The sequence below is a fragment of the Myotis nattereri genome (assembly GCF_964212035.1).
Source record: "Myotis nattereri genome assembly, chromosome: 2".
In the NCBI taxonomy this organism is placed as follows: domain Eukaryota; kingdom Metazoa; phylum Chordata; class Mammalia; order Chiroptera; family Vespertilionidae; genus Myotis; species Myotis nattereri.
The window spans coordinates 12,684,178-12,702,513 of NC_138076.1; the positions used below are offsets into that span (position 1 = coordinate 12,684,178).

The 18,336-nt window shown below is 40.8% G+C and overlaps 1 protein-coding gene across 2 annotated transcripts in view; it reads right to left on the reverse strand.

Moving 5' to 3' along the window:
- The window catches only part of VPS37A (VPS37A subunit of ESCRT-I), a 39,108-nt gene extending 20,785 nt beyond the window's left edge, over positions 1-18,323 (reverse strand). The window contains exons 1-4 of one of the 2 annotated variants that reach the window (XM_081084734.1): positions 17,882-18,314; positions 3,798-3,872; positions 1,354-1,468; positions 670-770 (exon numbers count right to left, since the gene is read on the reverse strand). In XM_081084734.1, coding sequence (XP_080940860.1) covers positions 670-770; positions 1,354-1,468; positions 3,798-3,872; positions 17,882-18,006 — 416 coding nt within the window. In that variant the 5' untranslated portion in view covers positions 18,007-18,314. Of the gene's footprint in view, positions 1-669; positions 771-1,353; positions 1,469-3,797; positions 3,873-17,881 lie in introns of both variants that reach the window. The other variant, XM_081084733.1, reaches the window with a different exon arrangement.
- Between the last annotated feature and the right edge of the window lie 13 nt (positions 18,324-18,336).

Genomic DNA, 18,336 nt, shown 5'->3' on the forward strand with positions numbered 1-18,336 from the left:
ACCAATGAAAAATTGGAAGTAATTAACTCCAGAAAAAAGCAAAAAAGTTATAACAAGAAAATGTAATTAGGGTAAAGCACTTAGTTAAGTGACAGGATATGTGTAGTCAAACTAATAAAAATTTATTTAAATAAAAATTATGATATAATTTCACTGAATGAGAGGTTTGTGAAAGATAACTAAAATCCTTATTAACCATAATAGGGACCCAATAGGTAATATTTAAATGATAGGATAAAAATATAGCAGTATATACATATTATTGATTAAGATGAAGGTAGCCCTGGCTGGGCAGCTTTGTTGGTTAGAGCAGTACACCAAGGTTGCAGGTTCTATCTCCAGACAGGGCACATACAAGAAACAACCAATGAATGCATAAGCACATGAACAACAAATCACTATTTCTCTCTTTACACTCCCTTTTCCACCCCCCTTCCTCCCCGCCCCTCTCTCTCAAATCAATCAATAATTTTTTTTAAAAAGATGAAAGTAAATATTAGAGAAGCAGCTAAAAGAACAGTTGTCTCTGAAAAGTATGAATGTATTTTTGTGAAGATGGGGATGTAAAAACAAAGGAGTGCTTTTTAGCATCATCTGAATTTTTAAACTATATTTTGATTACCTTGATTAAAATAAATATATACAAACATTTGTTATAAATATACTTACTATGGAAATGCTGTTGAAGTAGGAGCTAAAACTGGAGGATTCTTCCAAAACTCATCCAATAGACTCTGAATAATTTTTCCAAGATCTGAGTGCATTGTAAACTGAAAATAACAGTAATACAGAATGATTAAAATCACTTTCAGAAAAAGAATGTAAGTTCTCATTAGGATAACTTCATTCTAAAACTTAAATATTAAAACCAATTTTTGCAAGTCAAGAATTAAATGGAAAGCAAAGGACATTGTGTCAAACATATCAGCAATCCACAACTTATAGAGTATTTTCTAATAGAATCAATACCATAAATCAAATTAAAAGCCTATTTAATCAATGATGCATCTTTAAAATATTTCCACATTTCACTATTAAGATTGGAAGGTTCAAAGGTAAATACTGAGAGTACATTATTCACGTTAATCAATGTTATACATAGCTTGAGAACTTTAAGGCATATCTGAATTTTATTTCTACTAAAAACTACGGAATATCTACTGTGAACCTCAGCAGGTCCTTGCCACTAAAAAGCAGCCTTTGAATCGGTACTATCATAGACAGTGGAAAAGATTTTTGAAACTTACTGATTCCAAAATGAGATTTTAAGTGCATTTTTAGATTTCTAAAGTATTTAGTAAAAAAGTAATACACCTGTTTTATTACTCTGAAATAAATATACCATAAACATACATTGTTTACTAATGGAGAGGTAACATATACTCCTTGTTTATCCATTAAATGATGTCGTATTGGTGGATAAACACTGATCACTGGTTTTTCCTGAGGAAATTGTGGAGGAAGCAATCTGGTAAAGGTAGAACAGATGAAAAACAAAGACAACAAATGTTACATTACATAGTAATAATCCTAAAACAAAGTTAGTTTAAAACACGTTAAATTTTCATACTTTCATTTGGATTCATTATTCAGTAATAAGTGCTCTTTTATAGTTGCTGAGATGACTGAAAATATATAAAAGGATACACTTTGGAAATAAGATTAAGTAATTCCATACAGCAAGCATGTCAAACTTGGCTGCATGCGGCCCACAATGAATATTTTTGCAGCCCAGCCAACATAACAGTATGTAAGAAATGTTTTAATAAAAATTTCATAACGTAATTTTTACAATATCCTGTTATGCATAATTATTAATAACTACAATGTTCGCTAATGACTGATTATTATAATCGTGTTGCATTCATTTCCCTTATGCATCTTACATACAGGCACACCATTTCTCTCCACTGATACTAGCAGTGAATATTTTAGCAGCCAACTGCCACATCCTTAGTCTTGGACTGACTTGTTTGGTGTGCGTAACAGGAAATATTTCGCTTTCGGAGAACAAGAAAATTAGGTTTATTTATGTTACGCTTATTAATTTGTGCAGTTATTCAGTGTCTGCTAAGTTAATGTTCAAGAAAAAAATGTTAATTTTTATTAAAATGTCTTATTTTATGTTAACGATGGCTCATTTATTTCAGCCCTTTATATTCAGCATGTCACTATCAAAATAAACCTACGTTTCTATGAAAATTGGAGCTTTTGTTTTTTTTGCAGCCCACATACACTTAAACCTTATTTATTTGGCCTGTGTTAGCCTTTGAGTTTGACATGCTTGCCTTACAGTAAAACCTACTTAATGTGGAACATGGATACCATGAATATGGAATAGTCTTCACACTGTATCAATTAATTGCTTTCTAATACAATATACCAATACAAATCTCAGCTAAAAATTAGATCAAGCATTTGTAGCATGTGAGTCACACTAACCCAGCCTGGTTACTTACTGGACCACAGGTCTGGTCATATCATTTTTTTTACACGTGGTTTTCTTACTTTTAAAATGCTGCCAAGAATTATTTCACTATCTACTGAATTTTTAAAGAGAAAATGGAAAGTGCTAGGAATGAAACATCAAAGCTGCCTTAATGCCTCAGTTCATGTGGCTCCTTTCTAAATGTCCCAATTAACACATCTCTCCCAATTCTGAGGTGAATCACATGGTTTCAAATAAAAAAACAGTACATTCTCAATATAAGAGAGTGAAAACTTCAACCTTTTTTTGACCTATTACAAATTTAAGATTAGGGAGTGAATCTTAAAAAATGGGATTTTACTGGATATGAGACTATTCTCCAAATTTCCTCTAAAACTCAAAAGAATATGTCCTTTTAAATTGCTTCTCTGTTCCTGTTGGCTCAGAAAACTCTTTGTTGGCAGCAATGTCAAGAAGAAAACTGGGTCCTTGTTGGCTTCTCCTACTTAGCTGTACATAGGACACTTGGAGAGAAATAAAGCTACTTAATTTATGTAGTTGAAGATGTTAAACTCGTTTGGTAAAAAGGCAACACGTGGCCTTTGGAGCCGGCCTAATCTGGGTTTGTATCCCGACTATGCTGTCACTACTTATGTGTCTATAATTTGCCCCAATTTGCTACAGTGAGGAATCAAAAAACTGCTGTACACCAAGATAACACAGCATAATACTTGAATTCATTCCTTCAACTAGAATGTAGTAACGCCTCCTCTGTGCAGGCACTACGCTGGGCAATGAGGATATGAAGATGAATCAGCCCTGGTTCCTGTCTTCCAGTTAGGTACCTTTTTACCTCACCCACACACTGCCTCTAGAAGCCAGCCACCTAATATAACCTGAGGTAAGAACTTAATTTGTCCAACTTTCCTCTTTATAAGTTAATAACCTCATGTTTACATTTCTTCCTTTAAAAATAATCAGTAGATCAAATCAGTCTTGAACTTTCAACTTCTTTCGGATGTAAAGGTGAATATATCTCTAATGGTTTTCCATACATGATCTCTTTGATTGTTTGTTATTATCATTCTCCTTTTTCAATCTACTTCCAGCTAAGACTTTAGTACAGATCAATGAAACTGAATACAGTATTCATGATTTTTATATCTTTTTATTGCATTTCCTCTTTTATAGTTTTCTTACGGCAATATACATTAATTTCTTTACAAAATATTTATTCACAAAATTGTGCAACTTTGATAAATTATAGTTACTGGAAAGGGAATATTTAAAATAAGTTCACTTTAAACAAGTTACTTCTAATAATAAATAGTCGTATTATATAGAAAAATAGGATACAATTTCTACTCACATATTAATGTTAATTGTCAGGTTGTTTACGCTGAATGGCAACCTGTATTCCACATCTTTCTGTATTTCAGCTATACTGTAGGAGAAAATTTGAGAAAAAAATTGTTCCTAAAGTTGTAAAACCATTAATATTAAAGACAAATATTAAATGTTTTTAGAGCCTACTAAAATTATTTTAAGTATTAATCACAGAATCTAGATGGCCTATATAACTTGTATCTTGAAGGAAAAGTGATCATAGAAAGGTTTATCAAAAAAGAGGCAATAATATTCTGAAATACTTAAGTGTGTGAGAGTGTGTGTGTGGGGGGGTAGATGTTGAGGTAAAGGGGCAAAGAATTACACTTGTAATAATGTTAGATTGCCTTACTATCACTTTATCTAATTCACTGTTAGTAAAAGCGATTGTGAGCATGCTTAGTTAATACAGATTGGCAAGACATCTGGGTTCTAACTACAACTATGCCACTAACCAGCTGTATTTAAACTTAAAAAGTCTGGATGAGATGTCTCCTACAGTCTTATGCTGGAGACTGCTGGCTGTTTTCCAAAAAACAAATACTCCCCTTCTTCCTAAGAAAAGCCTAATTTTATTCTAAATTAGTAACGTTCTAGTCTTTTTTGCAGCTGGTTGTTGCTATAGACTTACGTGCTAGCCAGTAAGATATACAAAAACTGAAATTGGGGAGTAGAATTTCCAGGAAAGCATTTTAAAGGGGAACAAAAAACCTGGTATGAGTGTATGTGCCCTGTCTGCCTGGACCTGAGAGCTGGACTTCAATCAGCTGTATTGGACCATGAGTGGCCCTGAGAATGGAAGGTTAGGCAGAACTAAGCAGATCGAAAGAAGTAGAGCGGGTTCTTGATGACTACGGAAATGCTGAACAACTTTTTATGTGAGAGAAAAACAAACTTTTATTTTGTGTAAGTCACTATTTTGGGAGTCTTTATTACTAGCAGCTGAACATAATTTCCAACTACTCTAAGTCCCTTATATTTTAACATTCTATATTCAGAATTCTATTTTATTGTTAGTTTTCAGGCATATATTATTACAATTATAATTTACCAACCAGATTTTTGGGGACTCATGTGGAATTCTAACTAACATTCACATTTTCAAAAGGAAAAAATATTAAGTTGTATTAATAAGTTATGGTTGAGAAAAAACTTAACATTTAAACATACAAACTTTTTCAAGCATGAATACCTTTGAAAGGCTAAACGCCTTTGCATAATAATTTATTTTGTTTTGGTTACTTTCAACTTCTTTCAGATGTAAAGGTGAATATATCTTTTTTAGAAAACCTCTTATTTTCCTCATTTTTTTGTACTACATTTTTTGGCCTTTTGATAAAAACCTAGTCTTTAGAATAAGTAAATTTTAGGTAGTTTGAAAGGTTCAAAAGTGTTGGGAGTTATGAAGAAATCACATATATTGATAAGCTTACTCTTCTGAGATCCATGGAGTGGGGCTATGACTGAGGAGAAGAAATAGGTAAGGAGACTCAAAATGATGAAATTCAAGATTAGGACTTAAAAATTTTATGAATGTTTTTCTCTGGGAAGCAGGTTTGAAGTAGGATACTGACAGCCTCCTCAGTTGTATGAACACCATGTAATCAATAAAGTTTTATTAAGTTTTTTATTCCTCTACATTATCTTGGGACCCATGTCACTGCTTCAAGGGAATACTGGTCACAAACGCATCCACCAGTTCAAAGCCAAGTAGAGAGAGCATCTTAGTGACTGAGAGCATGACCTCTTCAGTTAGGCTTCCTGGACGCAAATCCTCTACCACTAACTTGTGTGGTCCTGGACAAGTTACTTAACCTGTCAAAGCGTTATCTCTCACATGGGAAATGGGAATATTACAAGCATCTATTTACCTAAAAGAGTTGTTAGATTGAGATAATGCATGGAAAGCCTTCCACATAATACATAAAAATTAGCTATTATTAGATAAGCATTTAGAATTTGCATCTAAGTTGGAGTCTGCCTAAATTTGTAGTATTAAAATTTTAACTGTTTTTAGGCATTGTATTTGGTTAGAAATGTTCAATTCACTGTCACCACAATTAATGACAGCATAATATTCTAGCATATTGTTTAACCTATTCTCTACTTTTAGATATTTAGGTTGTTTCCAATTTTTACTACTGTGAACCATGTTCTGATAAACATTCTTACAACCACATCTTTATGCTGACAGGCAGTACTACTTCAGGTGTAAATAAACATACAATATTTTAAAGCAATACTGTAATCACACCACAAGAGAAAATTTAAACGATGCCCCATTAATAATTTTCTTTTCTAGGTTTTCTGAGACAAGTGTAGTAGTATGGTTTTACCTCAGTGGCTCTAAATCTGGGACTAAAGAAAGCTGAAACAACAGATAACTTTGTTAGTCAGAATGTATGACTAACTGGAATCTTCATTTCTTTAATAGTCCCTAAAACTGTAAACAAATGTACCCTGAAATGCAAGAGGCACTAATTATGGTTAAAAGATTCCTTTTGTAGAACAATCATTCATCTTCTACTTTATATTTTCTGTAAACTTGGATTTAATAGGTAAAACTTGGTTCAACTGAAACAGCTACCATTTTACAGCATCTTGCAAGGAAATACAAATAGAGATGAATATTGTATGGTGTTGGCTCTGAAGAGACACACATGACATGAAGAAATAGTCAAGTAACTAAAGAGCTCAAGGTACTGATACCATGCATTTCCCATGGGTAACTAAAGGACTGTTTATAGGTGAATAAATGAAGGATTCACATGTAAATAAAGATTATAGGAGAATAGACAACTTCCCCTTTTTATCTAAATCTCCAGGAATATCAAAACAGACTTTAAAAGCAAATCTATAACATTGCTACAAGGCAAGTAGTGCCATAAGCAGAAAAGCAGTTTGGAAGAATCCCTGCAAGATTAAAAAAATGTGATTAGAGTTGAGGAAAAAGGAAAGGAAAAGATAGTAGTAAATACAGAACCTAATGACAATCCAAAACATAAAACCAATGCAAAGTGGAGCAGTTTGAAGGTCCTCCAAGCTCAAGTCAATGCAAACCAGGAGTGTGGCGGGCAGAGCAGGAGCAGCTTTTAGGGTAATGGAAAGGGAGACCTGTAACAGCACTGCATGCTAGAGCACTCTTCCCAGGACTGTGCCAGCCAGCACAGAGCACCCGGAATAGCAGTGAAGTAGCCTGAGGTGGCTTGTCCCATATGGGAGCAAGTCATTTTTCATTCACCACCAGAGGCAGGCTATGATAAATAGTTAAGTATCCTCAAACAAGTCAACAAGGAACCCCAAATACAGAAACAAACACATCTGAAAGGTTTGAACAAAACCAAACAATGCTAGGCATGCTCCAAACTCAGCAAGCCAAAACACAGAAACTCAAGGAAACAGAGTTAATTGAGCAAAGACTATATATTCATGAAATTAAAATCCTCACAGGAACAACAGAAAGTGGCACTCGCTTACACTTACATACACACACACACACACACACACACACACACACACACGATATAAAACTGATCCTGCCCTAGCCGGTTTGGCTCACTGGATAGAGCGTTGGCCTGGGGACTGAAGAGTCCCGGGTTCGATTCCGGTCAAGGGCATGTACCTTGGTTGCAGGCACATCCCCAGGGGGGAGTGTGCAGGAGGCAGCTGATCGATGTTTCTAACTCTCTATCCCTTTCCCTTCCTCTCTGTAAAAAATCAATAAAATATATAAGCTAAGTGAAATAAGCCAGTCAATGAAGGAAAAATACCACATGATCTCACTCATTCATGGATAATAGAGACCATTATAAACTTTTGAACAATAATAGATACAGAGGCAGAGCTGCCTCAAACAGATTGTCAAACTGCAGCGGGAAGGCCGGGGAGGGTTGGGGGGCAGGAGGTAGGGGGGTAAGAGATCAACTAAAGGACTTGTATGCATGCATATAAGCATAACCAGTGGACATAAGACATTGGGGGATAGGGGAGGCTAGGGGACTGTCTAGGGCGGGGGGATAAAATGGACACATATGTAATACCCTTTGTAATACTTTAAGCAATAAATTTAAAATAAATAAATAAATAAATGTATTACATTAAAAAATACATATATATATTTAAAAAAATAAATAAATAAATAAAACTGATCCTTATCCTGGAGAATACTAATGCACTTAGGCCTATTAAAGGCTTTGAGAAATTCTAAAGTGTTTGATTTCTAATATGTCTAACATGGATTTATTTCACAATACCTTTTGAACAGTGCTCTGTAGAACACACAGGCTACTAATGACAGATGTGCAAAGAGCTATAGGAACACAGAAAAAACCACCTCATCAAACGGGTGGGGGTTGTGGTGAGACAGCATAGGGACTTGGCCACAGGACTGGAAAATAATTAGCTGACTGCAAACCCCTCCACTTCCTACTCAAAAGCACAGAAGTAACTAATTTTATATCCCTTCTGAACTGCCTGTTTAAACTACTAACCCCAAGGTGCGACCACTAAACAACCTTTCTTAGGGTGGCATAATAAGCAGTTAGCCAGCTTGCCCCCACAGCCCAGGAGCCAACATAGTTATTAAACAAAGCAGCTGGAAAAGGAAGTCACCAGAATCTATAATGGAAAATTCTTCAAGCCTGCCTTTGTGCCGGGAGCCGGTCCATCCTTGCTGTTTCAAAGGACCTGGCATATATGGCATACTGTTCTTAATATGTTTGCTCACCTTCTTGGCACTATGTGTTTTAACCAAGGTTAAAACCTGAGAAAGGTTGTTTCCCCAGGTAGGGATTTTCCCCTGAAGTTAGGGAGGGAATAAAACCCCTCAACTAAGTGCCAGGCGGGTAATTAATCACTTTAACTACGAACAATCATGCTTAAGCTACATAATCTTTACTCCCTGGAATGGAGATAAGAAACGCGCTAACCTTTGTAATAGAGATTGATAGGATTGAATCAACTGGTATAAATACAGATGTAACAAGACAGCAAGACTCAGAACTTAGAACACAGAACTAAGAAGACAGAACCAGGAGGCACAGAACCTACACAGAACGTTCTCTAGAGATAGAAGAACTTCGCTGGAGAAAACATGGCAAAAGATCCTGGACAGAAACTGGCCTCAGAACCTAGAGACAGAACCTAGCGAGAGAACATGGCAAAAGATCCTGGACTGAACCTGACTACAGAAATTGGCAAGAGAACCTGACTAGAACCTGGTGACTGAACCTGGCTTGAGAACCTGGACAGAACCTGGCTGGAGAACCTAGCGAGGGAACTTGGCTACAGAACCTGACTAGAACCCTGGACAGAACCTGGCTGAAGAACCTAGCGAGGGAACATGGCTACAGAACCTGGCTGGAGAACCTGGAGAACCTAGCAAGAGAACATGGACACAGAACCTGGCTGGAGATCCAAACCAGAACTTCGCTGGAGATCCAGACCAGAACTTGGCTGGAGATCCTGGCTAGAGATCCTGGCTAGGCTGCTGATCAACTGAACGCTGTCTCCGTGTCATTCCTTTTTCGCCGACTCCATCCACACCTTTGGGGACCCCTGGACCTGCTGGGGTTGGACCCCAGCACCTTTGTAAAAAAGCCCACCTTTCGGCGCAAGCTTATGTCCCCAGCTTATGAAAGCAGCCAAGCAGGGCCAGCCCCTGAGCCAGTTCAGAATTCCTCTGGGGTTTCCTCTCAATTTCCATCTCGGGGAACCTAAGAACCGCAACACTGGTAGCAGCGAGGTCTTCTAGGGAAAAAAATCATATCTGAACTACACATAGAAGTCAAATTAGAGCTAACACTCAGGAAAGTGAAATCCAGGAAATGAAGTGTACATTCTAGGCAGAGTAAACACCATAAGGAAAGCTTCAGAAAGGAGGAACACCGGTCTCTAATAGTCTCTGTATCTTTGGCCATTAAAGAAACTTTACAACTTCTTTGTCTTTGACACCTTTTCATCAGTTACATAACCATCTTCTATGAAAACCAGACACCTAGCTAAGGAGGCTGTACTTTGGGGATCTCCTGAAAGGAATAACACAGCCACGCTTGAATTTTAGAAAGATGCACTGGCAGCCACGTGGAAGAAACAAATTAAGGGAAGAAGACTGGAGGCAGAGAGGAGACTTAGAACCCAGCAGTAGCAGGGAAGACCCAGTGTAACCAGGGTGACCAGGACTTGGCTCAGGTGAGCAGAGAGTAGAGACAGCTTAGGAGTTCCTGAGTAGGAGGGGAGAGGTAGATGTGGCTGGGTTTAATTAACAATGGAGAGAGAAATGACTGCCTGGTAACTTTTTTTTTAAGGTAGGTATTGACTGATACTACTAAGGGGAAATTAACTAGAGATAGCATCTGAGCTGTAATGATTCTACTAGAGGCCCGGGTACAGTCCCTAGGCCTAGCCTGTGATCAGGGCCATCTCGACGCCACCCACCCTGGCCACCCACCCTGGTTCCCATTCGCCAGCAGCTATCGGAGCCTGCGGGCTGGGAGGAGGGACTAAGAGGTCGGATGCTCCACCCACTCACCAGTCCTGTCCCCCACTGCCACCCACCCTATTTCTCCCTTTGCCATCAGCAATAGGAGCCTGCAGGCCGGGGAACCAAAAGGTGATCAGTGTACCTCATAGTGACTGGTCGAGTGGTCGTTCTGCTGTTATGATCACTGGGTTTTTATTATATAGGATTTAGGAAACTTTTTCTTAAATGGCAACCTACTATATTGTATCATATACTTCACAATTATAACTTTCAATCACTGGTTATAAACAGACTATAAGATTTAATGTATCAAATTAAAATTCACTTAATTATGGTCTTTGATATACATAATTTTTGAAGTGTACTATGAGCTCAACATCCATTTAGAGTCAAAATGTTGACATTTTATAGATTCTGTAGCTTCAATAGGCTAAGGCATAGCAGATTTTTGGATTTTTTATTGCAACACTAGAGGCCCAGTGCACAAAATTCAGCATGGATAGAGTCCCTAGGCCTGGCCACCAATCAGGGCCGATCGAGGCGTTTCAGCTGCCAGCCCGGGCCTGCCTTCATTCCACGCCGCCCCCTGGTGGTCAGCACACATCATAGCGAGCGATCGAACTTCTGGTCAAACCCCAGCAGGGACAATTTGCATATTAGCCATATATATATATATATATATATATATATATATATATATATATGATTATTTCCTTCCATAAGGAAGTTTTAATCTCAAATACCTATAATTGTTAAATAATGTAATGAGTGAAGACAGCTTCCTGTAGTACAATAGGGAGTGACTGCAAACTGGTAAAATGGACAAGAGGCAGACTAGTAAGGGAACAGCTACTCTTCAACTCAAAGCTAATACATATTGTTATGTGGGAACAGTTGCCAAATCTTTCCAGAGCTTCCTATGTTAAAAGACAAGTTGGAAGGGGCAAGGACCATATAGGAAATCTCTGTACCTGCTGCTCAGTTTTGTTGTGAACCTAAAATTGCTTAAATTAATAAAGTCTATTTTTTTAATTGGAAATTTGAAAAATTTAATGAAAAAAAATCTCAAATTAGAAATGTTGGCAATGTACTCAGGGGCTGGCAACAATAGGAAATTTCAAATAATTTAAGAATATGAAGATTGGTACTAATATCCTATCTAATAAAAGAGAAACATGGTAATTGGCATACGACCACTACCCTTCCCATTGGCTAATCAGGGCAATATGCAAATTAACTGCCAGCCAAGATGGCGGCCGGCAGCCAGGCAGCTGGAAGTGAACATGAGGCTTGCTTGCTTCAGTGACGAGGAAACCAACGTTCCCCGCCTGCCTTGCCAGCCTCTGAACTTGCAGTTTGAAACATTGTAACAAATATAGAAGCTAAACAAAACCCCAGAAACCTGCTTTCAGCTGGCCAGGATCTCAGAGCTGGAGTTATACATTGTTTCGATTATAGAACCCAAACCAACCAGATACCTGCTTTCAGCAGCAGAGGCCTCAGAGCTGGAGCCAGAGCTAAAGCTGGCCCAGAATAAAAAAAAAAAAGAAGAAAGAAAAAAAGGAGCAGTTGGGAGCTTCAGTCACCCGCCAGCCTGAAAACAGCCCTCAGCCCCTCACCCAGGCTGGCCAGGCACCCCAGTGGGGACCCCCACCCTGAAGGATGTGTGACCAGCTGCAAACAGCCATCATCCCCTCACCCAGGCTGGCCAGACACCCCAGTGGGGACCCCTACCCTGATCCAGGACACCCTTCAGGGAAAACCAGCCGGCACCCACCTGTGCACCAGGCCTCTATCCTATATAGTAAAAGGGTAATATGCCTCCCAGCACCGGGATCAGCGGAGCCGAGAGGCCTCCCGGCACCAGGATCAGTGTGACAGGGGGCAGCGCCCAAACCCCCTGATTGCCCTGCAGCTCTGTGTGTGACAGGGGGTGGGGCCACAACCTCCCTACCCGCTCTGCTCTGTTCGTGACAGGAGAAGGCGCCCCAACCCCCTGATCAGCCCTGCTCTGTGCCTGATAGGGGGGAGCTCCCCAACCCCCTGATCGCCCTGCGGCTGTGTGTGTGACAGGGTGCAGCGCCCCAACCCCCTGATCGGCCCTACTCTGTGTGTGACGGGGTAGAGCCATAACCTCCCCATCGGCCCTGCCCTGAGTGTGACAGTGGTGGCGCGCCAACCCCCTGATCCGCCCTGCTCTGTGACAGGGGGCGGTGCCCCAAATCCCCTATCAGCCCTACTCTGTGAGTGACAGGGCGGAGCTCCTCAACCACTTGATCGGCCCTGCTCTGTGCGTGACGGGGGGAGCTCCCCAACCCCGATGGGCCCTGCTCTGTGCGTGAAGGGGTGGCGCTGCAACCTCCCCATCGACCCTGCCTTCAGTGTGACAGGGGGCGGTGCCCCAACCCCCCAATCGGCCCTACCCTGAGCGTGACTGAGGGTGGCATCACAACCTCCCAATATGCCCTGCTCTGTGCATGACAGGAGGCGGCGCCCCAACTCCCCAATCGGCCCTGCTCTGAGCCCGACCAGGGGCTGCACCTAGGGATTGGGCCTGCCCTCTGCCACCCGGGAGCAGGCCTAAGCCAGCAGGTCGTTATCTCCCGAGGGGTCCCAGACTGCAAGAGGGCACAGGCCGGGCTGAGGGGACCCAGGGGACCCTCCCCCCCCCCCCCCCCAGTGCACAAGTTTTTGTGTACCGGGTCTCTAGTTTTTAAAATAAAGATAATTGCCATTTACAGAGTACCTACTGTGTGCCAGAGAATATTCTAGTTTCTTTACATGTACTATATCTAACATCCTTCAAAATGCATGCATTGCTTTTGTGTAGAAACTCTGGAATGGACTTGCTTTCTGAATGGGAAGTCAGATGTAGTCCTGCCAGAGGTAGATGAGCTTTAGGTAGGCTGGTGAGGGATTCATAAACAATAAGCTAGGACTAAGAGGCAATATGCATGTCGGTTAAGAAGTAATGGCTCCAGGCACACTAATTCTATGCAGTAGTAAAAGGGAAGTAATTTGTCATAAGCTTACTATGTGCCAGAGACAACAATAAATGATTATATACTAGTATAATACTTAAATATCAACAATCCTGCACAAGAGGAATCACAATTCCTAATTTTACAGATGGAAGCTCAGAGAAATTAAGTAGCTTGCCAATAGGTCACACTGTTAGTATATAGTATATATACTACATACTAACAATATGTTGGAGCCAGAATTGGAATCCATGATCGTTTGATTACAAAGCTTTCATTCACCTAGTCAAGCTGCTTTTCCTAAGGTCAATAACTTTTGCTTACTTCCATTTATGTTGCTCAAATTCATGTTGTCTTTTATCTCTAACACAATGTTCACATCAAGGAACCTGAGGAAACTATAGACTTTCCAGTGGCAGTAACAATTCAGGTAGTCAATCGGTCCTCTCACTCCAGTAGCTCCAGGACTATTAAGGTTATGTGAACACCCAAGTTTGCACTGCCAGTTAATGACACATCAGGATCTCCTGACTTCTGGTACAGGGCTTCTTTCATTAAGATTATTAGTCATCCCAGAGTAAAAAAAGATAGCAATTCTGATAAACATAATTCCCAAATTAGATTTTCTTACTGAATATAAAATAAAAATAGCACCAGAATTATCATCCACTTTATTAAAATGATGCAGAAATCCTTTGCTTGAGACAGCTGATATCCCTAAGCAAAAAGTAATGAAGGATTACTATTTTATAACTTAGAATTTACATAGTTAATTGCAGATAATAGTTACCATTTACAGCGTGTTGTGCTTTTAGACCTAAGGAAATACAAATAAAGTAAGCTGCCTTTAGATACTGAGAGAGAGAGAAACCAGGATAATTAGGATGGTAACTGTTAAGACCATCAGTTTTCAATATTGTCTGATTGCAGGGAAAATGCAGGGAAATACTTAACGGCTTCACTTCTGAGGAATCTTTAAATTTTGGGATTAGTGAGTATCACCTGGGACATTTTCAACTACAACTAATTGAAAATCCAGGTTGAAAGTGGCTTAAACAGTACGGGGTTATTAATGTTATACAGTAAGAGGTCCAGAGGCAGGAAGTGCCCCTGAACTGGTTACTTCAGCATCACAATCTCATCACGGACATTCCAGCTTTCTACTCTGTAGTCAGCCTGTCTTCCTCCCCTGATCCAAGCAGTTCCACATGTCCATGTAGCACAATATCCAAAACATTTCCTTTCAGACATCTTTATAATTGAGAAAATGTTTGAACAGCTCCCCAGCAACTTCTCTCCTCCAACTCCCACTGACCATAAGTTCACAGGCCTGCTTTCACAATAACTAGCAGCAGGACCTGAACCATCATCACTGGTGTAAACAATCATTATTTACTTGCTGGGGTTGAAAGAGCACGGCCTCCAATCAGTAGGTGGCTTTGCAGATAACCAGATAACAACAGGTGTTCTCCCAAGAAGTCAGGGGAAGAGGATTTGGGTGGGAAACAAAACAGTGTGCTTTGGCAGTGGTTCTCAACCTTCCTAATGCCGACACCCTTTAATACAGTTCCTCATGTTGTGGTGACCCCAACCATAAAATTATTTTCGTTGCTACTTCATAACTGTAATTTTGCTACTGTTATGAATCGTAATGTAAATATCTGATATGCTATATGTGTTTTCCGATGGTCACGACCCACAGGTTGAGAACTGCTGCTTTAGAGCAAGCTTCTTTAGGAAGTAGAACTACAGAATGAGTCCCATTCCTACCCAGAAAGTCTGGAATTATGGTGATACCTGTTATTCAGAAGGTGGAATATGTCACTTAAGCCTAGTCAACATGACTCTCAATTTCCATTTTCATGGCAGACAAACATATTATTATGCTCTGGTTAAACACTCTTTGTTGTCACCTACGAGTTTCCAATTTACCTTGCCTTGTCAGTAAGACTTAGATGAGGAAATACACATAAAACTCATCTAGCCTTTAGGAGGAGAGGCATGAGGAAGATAAGGAATAATTTCTTAAGGTTAACAACAACAAAAAAAGGCGTTTACATTCATAGAGAAAGGGAATAAACAACATGCTCTTTCCTAAAATGAAATGTTTAAGAGTTGGAAGGAGCCCTAACCGGTTTGGCTCAGTGAATAGAGCGTCGGCCTGCGGACTGAAGAGTTGGAAGGTAAATGAGAGAATTGGGGGGTAGGGGTGGGGGTGGGGGGGACAGAAATCTGAAGAAGGGAAGAAAAAATAAATCGGATACTTTCACTGTCAGGAAGAGCTGTTGACCTTACATTTGGAGAAGGGACAGATATGAAAAATGAGGGAGGTAGGCAACACATTCACAATTTAGGAAGTTTTATATTATTCATTAAAATACCATTCAAAACATTTCAACTTTTGCACAGTGCACCTTCAGAATAACCAATCAGTGTCCTTCTGCCCCAAAATCTTTTAAGTATAAGTTGTAGTATACTGCACAGATCATTTTTTACCAGCTAGCTTTAACATGTATGTCATGAGTTAAAATGGCAGATTTTACAAAAATAGGTGGATATCATTTTTTCTGGAATCATACCATTCCTGGAATGTACTTGTCTCCTAATTATCCAAGTTTAGTTTATAAATGTGTAATATTTCAACAACAACAACAAATTTCAAGTATTTTATAAAAGAACTTGCAGAAATAAAGAGTACTTAAAGTTAAATTTTTATAACATTACAAAATATGTAGATAATGTCACATGACCAATTATACGTCCATTACGTCTGGCTCAAAAAATAAATAAAATGGATCCTTTCTGCATTTGTTCAAAGCATTTACAGATCCTCTTTAACCAACTTCAGAACTCCTTAGATTAATAATTACTGCTTTAGAATCTCACCTTATTTGGGAGGCCAAAAAGATAAATACATTTCAGATCAATCGCTTCCCATATTTACCAGCCTTAGCAGCAAAGGACTTTGGAATATTTGAAAAATTCAACTCCAACCCCAAAGAATAAAATTTTGTCAGCAATGAGAATACTTAACAGAATATACTAAAGGCTTAAAGCAATTAACTCCAAAGGCGTGGTTCTAAAAAAGTATTTTGGCAATAGTAGTACAAGTTTAGTACATCAATAGTCATACAAGAGGCACTTTCTGAGGGGACAAACTTTTGTTATGTTTGTTTCAATTAAAAAAAATGAGTCATTTTCATAAGAATATCTTGTAAGAGTAGCTCTTACAGGTTAGTACACAACTCTATTTAGAAAAAGACTTCTAAGAACTCTGTGAACTTAATTTTCCAAAAAGAAAGCCCCCTTTAGATAAAAGAGCATGCTACTCTTTCTGGTTAAATGCCACAAATTTTTACCTTTTGAAAGTTCTGAACAAGTAGAACAATTGAGACAAAAGAACCAAGAAACAGCTGAAGTTCAATCAGCAATAGGCCTCATTTTAGCCAAATTGATTTTGTAGTGAATTTTTACGAATCTATCTAATTTAAAATTATTCTACACCTTAAGTTACTTGCTTGGGAAAAATTAGTAGAGTAACAGATAAAAACTGCCTCTAATCGTTTGTCAACAGGACTTAATTTTATTCTCTTTAAACACATATCTTTACAATGAATGAACAGTTTATTTTAAAAAGGTTAGGGTTGAGCGATGTTAACATCTTTACATCAAAATGCATGCTGTGACACTACTAAGTAAATACACTTGCATTAATTCATACGGTAACATAAAGAGGCGGTGCTAATTTTTGAAAACCATTAGAGGCCACAGGTATCTGCAATATAAAAGGAGAAGCAAACCAGGTGACAGCAGAAACGGCTGAAATCATTGGAACTGCAAAATACTTCTGACCTGACCCGGCTGAAAAGGAAAACCTCCTAGGAAGACAACAGAACCATCATGATGACTATGACCGCTCCCGAGGGTGGGAGCAAGAACAACAGTGAGCAAAGCACCGAGACTGGTGGCTGTCCGAGGGGAGGGGGAGCTGGCACAGCGTGGATCTTAACTTAGAGACCTAAGAGGATTGAGGATGTCACTCCCAGGGGACAACTCGCTGAGAAAAACTCGGGCTTCCTTTTCCTCGGATGTTGCGACCGTTCCTTTACCCCCCCCCCCCCGCCCCCACACCCCCATTTCCCACTCTTTGTGAATCTTGGACATTGCGCTTCACAATGCTTTTTGGCCACGTAAAATATCTTCGCACTTTGGCCAAAGCGGCCATCAGGTGGCCAGAGGGAAAGGGTAGTGAAGAGGGAAGCAGGGCAGAGCGAGGGATCTTGGAAATAGCCCATGAGCCAGATTATAGCCGGCGGCCATGTGTCAGGAGGGCTGAGCAAGTCAGAATGAGAGGAGCTGAGCAGTGGCGGGGCGGGGCGGGGGGGGGGGAGGGGTGGGGGGCAACGGGGGAGGGTCCGGAGGGAAACGCTGAACTGGGGTCCGAGAAGCCAGAGCCCGCGTACACACCACCCAGGACCCAGGGAGGTCTATCAACCAGAGGCAGCGGCGCGGAGCCGGCCCGGGAGCCGCGAGTGCGATTCGTCCCAGCCCGCCCGCCCGCCCGCCCTCCTTCCTCCTCGCGGCCGAGAGGGAGCGACCAGTCACCTGGAGTGGGAGCTCCGCAGGGACTCGATCAGGCGCTGCTTCTGCTGCTGGAGGCTGGTGAGGCCGCCGGGGGACCCCGCTGCGGAGGAGGAGGCGCTCTTGGTCAGGGGGAAGAGCCAGCTCATCCTCCCCGGCTCCCCGGGCCCGAGGCCCTAGCCGGCCCGGCCGGCCTCTCCCAGCGGCTCAGGCCGGGGGTGCTTCCACCACGGAGGAGACGGACGCCCGGGACCCGAGCGCGGGGTGGCCACGTCTCCTCTACGCGGGCCCGCCTGGCGGTCCCCGGGCCCTCGGGGGCATGCTACGACTGCGGGTACTGGACGCCGGGAACTCGCGGGCCGGGACCGGGCCCCTACCTCCAAGGCCCGGCGCCAAACCGGCCCGACAGCCTCGCCGCCCAGCCTTCACCGCCCCCAGCTTCCGCCCTGCGTGCCCCGCCCCCTGTGCGTACCGCGTCA